The 8,912-nt window shown below is 70.9% G+C and overlaps 3 protein-coding genes across 3 annotated transcripts; 1 reads left to right on the top strand and 2 right to left on the bottom strand.

Moving 5' to 3' along the window:
• Positions 1–5: 5 nt before the first annotated feature.
• On the top strand, positions 6–2,181 carry V1510DRAFT_447383 (uncharacterized protein). The gene is made up of 2 exons (XM_066935750.1): positions 6–407; positions 442–2,181. Exons 1-2 carry the CDS (start codon positions 264–266, stop codon positions 1,819–1,821), a joined length of 1,524 nt encoding a protein of 507 aa, XP_066790795.1. The 5' UTR covers positions 6–263; the 3' UTR covers positions 1,822–2,181.
• On the bottom strand, positions 2,111–5,052 carry V1510DRAFT_390490 (trehalase-domain-containing protein). Its single transcript, XM_066931755.1, has 5 exons — positions 4,663–5,052; positions 4,566–4,632; positions 4,460–4,534; positions 2,670–4,428; positions 2,111–2,638 (listed from the first exon to the last, which is right to left on the bottom strand). The coding sequence occupies exons 1-5, from the start codon at positions 4,810–4,812 to the stop codon at positions 2,515–2,517; spliced, it is 2,175 nt and encodes a 724-aa protein (XP_066790796.1). The 5' UTR covers positions 4,813–5,052; the 3' UTR covers positions 2,111–2,514.
• A 1,197-nt stretch (positions 5,053–6,249) lies between these two features.
• V1510DRAFT_390492 (L-ornithine N5-oxygenase sida) lies at positions 6,250–7,797 on the bottom strand. Its single transcript, XM_066931756.1, has one exon. The coding sequence runs from the start codon at positions 7,780–7,782 to the stop codon at positions 6,424–6,426; it is 1,359 nt and encodes a 452-aa protein (XP_066790797.1). The 5' UTR covers positions 7,783–7,797; the 3' UTR covers positions 6,250–6,423.
• Positions 7,798–8,912: the final 1,115 nt, after the last annotated feature.

The raw sequence follows: 8,912 nt of genomic DNA on the forward strand, positions 1-8,912 counted from the left end.
GGCCGGGCCCGGCGGCGGCACGTACCTGTGGTTCGATGGGTGCGGTCAGCAACCGCCGTGGGCCGTATCGGAGTAGACCCAGCGTCGGCATAAGCGGCGCGCGGCGCGACGCGTGGAGCCGCAAGCCCGCAACCGCTCACGTGTTCTGCATCACCTGACGCCGCCGCAGTTTTTTCTCTTCACCGGCCACGCAGCACACGCAACCGACCGCAGACGGGCGAGCGCAGCGCACCCGCATCAGACCACCCGGCGATCGCATCACAATGACGGACCGCGGACCCCCCCGCGTCAAAAACAAGGCCGCCGCGCCGCTGCAGGTGTCGGCGGAGCAGATCCTGCGCGAGGCATTCGAGCGGCGCGAGCCGTCGCTGCAGGTCCCCAAGCAGCGCCTGGCGGATCTGGAGGAGGTACGCAGCCGGCGTGGACGCGGCTAACGGGCAGCTCAAGGAGTTCCAGGGCCGCAAGCGCAAGGAGTACGAGGACGCGCTGCGCCGCAACCGGCTCAACATCAACCAATGGATCCGGTACGCGCAATGGGAGCTCGAGCAGAAGGAGTTCAACCGCGCGCGGTCGATCTTCGAGCGCGCGCTCGAGGTCGACCCGACCCACGTGCCGCTGTGGCTGCGGTACATCGAGGCCGAGCTCAAGAACCGCAACATCAACCACGCGCGGAACCTGTTTGACCGCGCGGTGACGTTTCTGCCGCGGATCGACAAGCTCTGGTACAAGTACGTGGCCACCGAGGAGACGCTGGCGAACGTGCCCGGCACGCGCCAGGTCTTTGAGCGGTGGATGTCGTGGGAGCCCGAGGCGCCGGCGTGGCTGAGCTACATCAACATGGAGAAGCGGTACGGCGAGTACGACCGGGCCCGCAAGATCTTCGAGCGGCTGACGGTCGTGCACTCGGGCGCGGAGCACTGGATCAAGTGGGCGCGCTTCGAGGAGGAGTACGGCACGCCCGAGAACGTGCGCGAGGTCTACTCGCTCGCGACCGACACGCTGCAGGCGGCCGGGCCCGAGTTCGTGGACGAGAAGATCATTGGCAGCTGGGCGCGCTGGGAGGCCCGCCAGAAGGAGTGGGAGCGCGCGCGCGCGCTGTACCGGTGGGGCCTGGACACGCTGGCCCGGAGCCGGTCGGCCTGGCTGTACCGCGAGTACAGCAAGTTCGAGAAGCAGCACGGCGACCGCGAGGGCATCGAGGACGTCGTGTACAAGAAGCGCCGCGCGCAGTACGAGGACGCCGTGCGCGACGAGCCGGCCAACTACGACGCGTGGTTTTCGTACGCGGCGCTGGCCGAGGACTCGTCGACCGACGTCGATGAGATCCGCGACGTGTACGAGCGCGCGATTGCGAACGTGCCGCCGACGACCGAGAAGCGCCATTGGCGCCGGTACATCTTCCTGTGGATCCGCTACGCTGTGTGGGAGGAGCTGACGACGAGCGACGTCGGCCGCGCTCGCCAGGTGTACCAGGAGTGCCTCAAGCTGGTGCCGCACAAGCAGTTCACGTTTGCCAAGCTGTGGTACCTGTACGCGCAGTTTGAGATCCGCCAGGGCAACCTGGCCGTGGCGCGCAAGCAGCTGGGCATGGCCATTGGCATGTGCCCAAAGCCGCGGCTGTTCAAGGCCTACATCCAGCTTGAGCTCAAGCTGAAGGAGTTTGACCGCTGCCGGAAGCTGTACGAGAAGTACCTGGAGATCTTTCCGAACTCGCCGGAGGCGTGGGTGGAGTACGCGGAGCTGGAGCAGATGCTGGGCGACGACGACCGGGCGTATGCGATTTCGCAGCTGGCGCTGGAGCATTTGGACCGGGGGGAGTAGCGGGTAGCGCCGCGCGGTGTGCGGCGGGCCGCCGCGCCGCACGACCCGCATGGTGACCCGCATGGTGACCTGCACGGCGACCCGCATGGCGACCCGCATGGCGACCCGCACGCAACCCGCACGACCCGTCGGACCCCCATCGAGCCGCACCGCGCGCGGCGCGCCTTCGCGGCGCCTCCCGTCCCTCTCGCCTCATCGCCCCCGTCGCCACCGCCCCGCGGCGCCCACGCGCCGCCTGTATCATAGAATGTAATCTACATGGAACCGTCTGGAACGTCCCGTAGCATCATCGCATCGAATCGAACGTGAATTGATTAAACAAAGTAAATATGTAGGAAATGATTCGGTCAGATCTCGCGCCAGCAAATAGATATACACCACAAAACTGCGCCAACAACTAATAACTTTTAAGTGCTTTCGCAAAGCCGACGCTCATATAGAGCCCCACGAGGTCCGCCAGAGAGAGGGAGCGCTCGCTTTGCGCTTGCTGTCGGCACAATGTTCTGAAGCGGCCGCGGGCTGGAGTGTCTAAGCTGCTCGGCCGAGCACTGTCGTCGTGGATGCGTCGGTAGCGTGTCTGGGCCAGGCACGCGGCGCGGCTGCAGCAAGGCAGCGCGCCCCCGCGTCCGGCGCCCGTCGCCCGAGCCCGGGCGGCGCCCGGCGCGGCCGGCCAGGCGCCGCCAGCGCCAGGGCTCACAAGTAGGCCTGCTGGCTCGCGTAGAACACGCTGGGCGGCGTGCAGGCGCCGAGCGCGCGGCGCGCGTGGCTGTTGAGCAGCGTCAGGCCAAAGTTGTACGACGCGTTCACCCAGCCGAACCTGGCGTCAGCCCATCCCTGCGCACACATACCCTTCCTTGGCCACGCCCTTGAAGTCGGAGCCCTGGTTGCCGTACTCGGCCTCAACGCGGTGCGGGTCGATCGGGCGCGTGACGTTGTACTTCTCGACAACGATGCCGTTGTAGTCCACAAACGCCTTGGTCATCATGTACAGCCAGCGGTAGGCCAGGCGCTGGGCGTCGGCCTCGTAGCCGTAGCGGATCATGCCGACCCAGGCCAGGATCTGCTGCGGCGCCCAGCCAAACGGGTAGTCCCACTGGCGGTTGGGCCGGTCGAGGCCGATCTCGCCGCGGGACTTCTCGGTGCCGGACGCCAGGCCGCCGAACTCCTCGAGCTTGGGCAGCGCGTGCGTCATGAGCTTGGCCGCCTGCGCGGGCGAGGCCACGCCGGCCCACATGGCCCAGAACGTGGTCGCCGACTCGTAGTCGGACTGCTCGCGCAGGACGGTGTCGTAGTCAAAGTACATGCCCGCGGCCTCGTTCCAGAGGTACTTGTCGATGGCCGCGCGGCGGCGCAGGGCGCGGCGGTCCCACACGGCCGACGACTGCACCGAGCCGTCGTCGAGCACGAGCCGGTCCTTGAAGTGCGTGCGGATCGTCTTGGCGATGTCGACCTCGTACTTGTACAGCAGGCTGTTGAGGTCGATCGTCGCCAGGTTGGCGCAGCGCTTCTCGAGCCGGTACGACGTGTCGTGGCCGGACTCGCGGACGGCCCGGTCGTGCAGGAAGTACTCGTCGAGCTCGGGCTCGCTGAGGTCGCCGTCGTTGTACTGGCGCTGGAACTCGGCCATGGAGAGCCCCCACTTGGCCGCGTACGGCGCCAGGAGGTGCTCGAAGTGCGACGCCTCGGTCTCCGGGGGGATGCCGAGGCCGTCGGGGCGGTAGCGCGAGAGCCCGGTGGCCTCGTCCAGCCGCGGCGCCGACGTCCACACCTCGGCGTACTCCTTGACGGCGGCCACGATGGCCTCGCGCAGGAACGCGTGGCTGCCGGGCGCGTGCCGGATGCGCTCGTACACGCGCAGGGCCATGTCCGTCAGGAACGGCGGCTGCGACCGCGAGAGGTAGTACGACCGGTTGGCGTTGAGGATCTTGCCGTAGTGGCGGATCTCGAAGCAGAAGTTCTCGACCATGCCCTGGGCCAGGTCCACCCGGTCGTCGACGAGCAGGCCGAGCGACTCCATGTACGAGTCCCAGCCGTACATCTCGTTGAAGCGGCCGCCGGGCACGACAAAGGGCTTGCCCTGCAGCGTCTCCTCGCCCGTGTACGGGTCGCGGCACCGGTTCATGCCCAGCGCCAGCAGGCCCGGCTTGTCGTTGACCGATTTGACCCACTCGGGCGTGACCTTGGCCGGCAGGTACTCGATCACGAGGTTCAGGTGCGGCTTGGCCGCCGCCGCCCGCACGTAGTACTCGTACTGCTCCGTCTCGGACGGCGGCACGTAGATGCGCGACACGCTGCCGGCCACCGCCTTGGTGTCCACAGCGATCACGTCCAGCAGCGAGGCGTCGATGCGCCGCGTGAGCGCGTCCCAGAACTGCGTCCGGATCAGCCGCGACAGCCGGTCGACCGGGTTCTCGTTCAGCCGCTGCTCGTCCAGGATGATCGACCGCCGGCCGTACTCCTTCGCCAGCGTGAGCTCCTGCAGCAGGTTCGACAGCATGTACGTCCCGCGGATGTCGAACTTCTTGTAGCCGTTCGAGTTGGCCGTGCCCAGCTGGAGCACCTTCGGCCCGTCGTCCTCGATCGTGATCTGCATGTTGCCGTCCGTGTCTGGCGTCAGCGCGCCCGCCGCGGCACCCACCTTCGGCCTCGAGCAGCGCGGCCAGCGTCTGGTCGACGTTGACCAGGAACTTGCGCGGCATCAGCGGCATTTCGTCTGCCGTCAGCGCGCCCGCGCCGCCACTCACCTTGCGACGCCCGCCGCCGCAGCACGCCCCGTCCGAGCGCGGCTTCGCCGGGCCGGCCGGCCTCGATCTGCGGTCAGCGCGCCCTGCCGCCACGTACCGAGAGCGTCCGTGTGCGGAACAGCTTGGTGTTTTTGCCACGGGCATCGTTGTCCGGGCCGTAGTAGACCTTGGCGGTCGAGAACGGGTCGACGGGCGAGGTGCCCGCGCTGGTAGCCATCGTCTGTGTGGTTTGCGACATCTTGTCCATGGGGTTTGCGTCCGCAAGCCAGTAACTATATGGGCCTTGGCCTAGCTGCGGTTCGAGCGGTGTGTGTGGAGAAAGACCCGGCGGCTCGTCTCGTCGATCCCGTGCCCCAGACGTGCGGCCAAATCACAATTCAAGCTGTGACCAAACCTTAACGCACGCGCCACACTTGACACCCGGCCTGGCGCGGGGTCTGTGGGCCGGCCGAGCCGTGGGCGGCGGACGGCGGGCGGCCGGGCGGGCCGGCGCGGGCGCGGCGGGCGCGGCGGCGGCGGCGACGGCGGCGACGGCGGCGCAGATCACAGCACCGCCACCGCCACCGCCACGCTGCGCCGCAGCCGGGCCGCCCGAGCCGCATGCGCCGCACGCGCCGCACGCGCCGCACCGCACGGCCTCCCCGCTCTGACTCACGGCCCCTATTTGCGGGCCTGCCGCGTCAGCCGCTGCGCCGGCGTCATGCCGACGCTCCGTGCATCATGCCGAGCGTACGCCCAACAACTTGTTGGGCCGGGCGGCTGGCCCCTGCGATCCGGGCGGCTGGGTCATGCGTGCTGCGTGCCGCCGCGGCCGCCAGGCACCCGCGCCCGCGTGTGGCGCGTCGTCTGTGCCACGCGAGCTGCGTGACTGCCGCTGGGCCGCGGCCGCGCAAGACGACCTTTGGCGCGGGGGCTGCCGGGGGCCGCACGCACCCGGGAGGCGGTGAGCGGAGCAGACGGGCTGCCGCCGGCGCGGGCGACGCGGCAGCCGCGGACGCGCGCAGCAGACGCCGGCGGCGGAGTGCGCCGGACGGCCGCCGCGCTGGGCCTGCGCCAGGCGGCGCTGCGCGCCCGCCGGCATGCCGCGCCGCCGGCACGCAGGCCTTGCTTCGGATGCGCCGGACCACCTCACCTCGTCTGGGCTCGCTTGGCCGTGCGGCTATGTGCCAGAAATAGCAACTGCGCGGCTGGAGCCGGCACAAGCCGTCGTGACGTGCCAAGCTTGACTGAGTCGAGGCCGTGCGCGACGCGGTGTCACGTGACACCGCGTGCGGGGCTTGTTGGGGCCAGCCAGCGGCCGGCCGGCGGCACGTGCGGCGGCGCTGGCGGTGGCCAGTGGACGGCCGTCCGGTGCCGGCGGCCTCGCGCTCGCGGCAGCCGCGGACAGGCGCTGCAGCGGGCAGGCCGCGGCGTCACGCCCCTGGCAGTGTGCGCCGCAGGCTGCGCCCGCAGCGGCCAGACGCACCCGCGCAGTAGCCTGCCGCGGCCGGCGTCTAGGTGGCCAGTGGCGTCCCGAGTGCCCAGTGGCGCGCGAGTGGCCACGGCCCCCTGGCCACGACCCCGTGACCACTGCCGCCAGTGGCGCTGGCCCGTGGCCGCAGTGGCCGCAGCCCGTGGCCCCAGTGGCCGCAGTGGCCGCAGCCAGCGCCCCAGTGGCCGCAGCCCGCAGCCCGTGGCCGCAGCCCGTGGTCCCAGTAGCCAGCCAGCGCCCCAGTGGCCCCAGCCAGCGCCCCAGTGGCCTGACAGCTCGTTATCCTATTAACTATGTACTTCCTCTCCACTACTGCGCATGCGCGCCCGCGCACGGCAGCCGCGCGGCATGCATGCACGCGCGGGCTTAACGGGGGTATCGGAGTTATCAGCGCGCGGCCAGGATGCTGTTCAGCACGTCCTGGGACCGGATGGCCAGCGTCGACAGCAGCGAGTCCGACAGCCCGTGGGTCGCCTCGCAGCAGCCCTGCAGCCAGACGCCGCCCGGCACCTTCGGGTGCAGCGGCAGGCGGTAGTCGCGCGACACGGCCGCCGCCGAGCCGGCCAGCAGGTGTGCCATCGGCTTCAGCAGCCGCTCGTGCTGGTTGCGGTCGTAGCCGGTCGCCACGACCACCAGGTCGTAGGCCTCGTCCGCCACCTCGCCCGTCAGCGTGTCGCGCAGGTGCAGGTGCACGCGGTCGGCCACGGCCACGGCGTCCACCGTGGTCTGCGCGCGGATGGCGTGCTGGCGCACGTGGCCCGGCAGCTTCTGCAGGTAGAGGTCGGAGTAGAGCTTGTCCAGCAAGTCGATGCGCACGACGCTGTAGTTGGTCGCGCGGTCGCGCGCGATGGCCGCCGCGCGCGCGGCCGGGTCCATGTAGTAGACGTGGTCGACGGCGTCCGGGTTGAAGATCTCGTTGACGAACGGCGAGTCGTCCGACGGCCGCAGCGCGCGGTCGCGGATGACCAGGTCCGTGTGCGCGTTCGGGAACCGCGAGTGCAGGTCCGCAAAGATCTCGGCCGCGCTCTGGCCGGCGCCGACCACGGCCACGCGGTACGCCGCGTCCCGCTCCGGCAGCCGCGCGTGGATGGCGTGCATGTACGCCGACGAGTGCATCAGCCGCGGCGAGTCCGCGGCCGGCGCGAACACGGCCGGGACCGCCGGCGAGCCGCCGGTCGAGACCACGACGTTGCGGCCGCGGCGCACGCGCGCGGCGCCGCCGACGCGCGACTCGACCTCGAACTCGCCGACGTGGCCGCCGCGCTCGGGCGCGGCCACGCCGACGACCTGCTCGCCGTACGCCACCATGTCGTCGACCTGGCCGGCGCACCACCGCAGGTACGCCTCAAACTCCTCGCGGTAGGGGTAGAACGTGCCCATGTTGGCAAAGTCGATCAGCCGCCCGTGGGCGTGCAGGTAGTTGACGAACGTGAACCGCGACGTGGGGTCGCGCAGCATCGCCAGGTCCTTGATGAACCCGATCTGCATCTTGGCCGCCGGCAGCAGCATGCCGGCGTGCCACGCGAACGCGGCCTGCTTCTCCAGGAACAGCGCCCGGAAGTTGGCCGGCGCCGAGTCGGCGATCGCGAGCGCGATCGCGAGCGCGGCCGGGCCGAAGCCGATGCAGATCAGATCGTAGACGTCGTCGTCGGTCGACGACGTGGTCGTCGCGACCGACGCGGCCGACGACAGCAGCGAGTCCGACCCGGTCGAGTCGGGCGAGGCGTCTCGGGCAGTGTTTGGCATGGTGGCAAGCAAGTCGGGGGGTGCTGGAGCCCGGCGGCCGCGCGCAGCTTTTAATAGTCGCGATCTGGCGCCGGGGCCTAGGGTCACCGGCCACGCCCTGGGCACATTTTGGGCCGCGCATGACGTGCGCCCGGGGCCCTTCTCTAAATGAGAAACGCACGCCCTGCCGAGCTTGTGTGGCGCGGCGGCCGGGCGGCTGGGGCTGGCTCGGCGCGGGCTACGGTGCCAGCGGGCGGCGGCCGGGCGGCGCACCCGAGACGGCCGTGCCAGCAGGCGCGGGCGGGTGCCAGCAGCGCGGCCGGCGTGGCCGGCTGGCCTGCGCTGACGGCGCTGGCCGCGCTGGCCGCGCTGGCGGCTGTGCGCCTGCGCCAGCGGGGGCGGCGGGGGCCGGCGCCGGCACCTGCCGACGCGCTGCCGCCCGGCGCCGGCGCCGGCCGCTCGCGGCCGCCCTCAGGCCGCCCTCAGGCCCGCCGCGGCCGCGTCGAGCCGCCTGGGCCGAGCCAGCGCGCCGGCGCGGCGCCGCCGTCGCCAGCTCGCTTCCGCAGATCGCCGCGCCGCCCGGGGCCCGGCCGCGCCGCCCGGCCGCCGGCCCGGGCCCCCGCCGCCCTAGGCGCGGCGCTAGCTCGCCGCTGACACCGTGGCGCGACTTCACGCGGCAGCGCGCCCGGCCGCATGCGCCTCGGGTCCGCATACGCGAACGCGTCCGCGGCGAACCGCGAACGGCTAGACGCGGCGCCGCCAGCTGGCAACGCTGCCAACAACTGAGACCCCGGCCGGCCGCCCGTCGGCGCCGCGCCGCCGCCCGCCGGCTGATCCGACGGCCGGGGGGTCGGGGGGACCGGTGCCGGGATTTAGGTTGAGAACTTAATTCGTCCAAAAGGATGAGATGAGACTAGGCCTGCGCATCGTCTGTCTTGCCCCTTTGGACCTTGCGGCAGCCGCTGCCGGCGCCTACTCGAACGGGTGCTTCTGTGGCCTTCGGGGCGCGCTCTGGCCGAGTGCGGCCGCGGCATGCGTGCGCGTATGCGCCGGGAAACCCAATCAGACGGGCGCGACCGCTGTTTCCGGGAGGGGCTGTCTCGCCCTGGGCCCAGACAGGCGGCGTGCGGAATTATCAGATCGAGCCAGCG

This window comes from Dipodascopsis tothii (genome assembly GCF_038497935.1).
Source record: "Dipodascopsis tothii strain CBS 759.85 unplaced genomic scaffold V1510scaffold_5, whole genome shotgun sequence".
Classification (NCBI taxonomy): Eukaryota; Fungi; Ascomycota; class Lipomycetes; order Lipomycetales; family Lipomycetaceae; genus Neoaidaea; species Neoaidaea tothii.

What these genes read in the sequence shown, in the direction of transcription:
- V1510DRAFT_447383 (XM_066935750.1), top strand. Translation starts at nt 264, where the DNA reads ATGACGGACCGCGGACCCCCCCGCGTCAAAAACAAGGCCGCCGCGCCG. An exon ending in GCCTGGCGGATCTGGAGGAG is followed by an intron (nt 408 to 441) that starts GTACGCAGCCGG and finishes GCTAACGGGCAG; the next exon opens with CTCAAGGAGTTCCAGGGCCG.
- V1510DRAFT_390490 (XM_066931755.1), bottom strand. Translation starts at nt 4,812, where the DNA reads ATGGACAAGATGTCGCAAACCACACAGACGATGGCTACCAGCGCGGGC. An exon ending in TCCGCACACGGACGCTCTCG is followed by an intron (nt 4,633 to 4,662) that starts GTACGTGGCGGC and finishes CGCTGACCGCAG; the next exon opens with ATCGAGGCCGGCCGGCCCGG. An exon ending in CGCGCTGCTCGAGGCCGAAG is followed by an intron (nt 4,429 to 4,459) that starts GTGGGTGCCGCG and finishes CGCTGACGCCAG; the next exon opens with ACACGGACGGCAACATGCAG.
- V1510DRAFT_390492 (XM_066931756.1), bottom strand. Translation starts at nt 7,782, where the DNA reads ATGCCAAACACTGCCCGAGACGCCTCGCCCGACTCGACCGGGTCGGAC.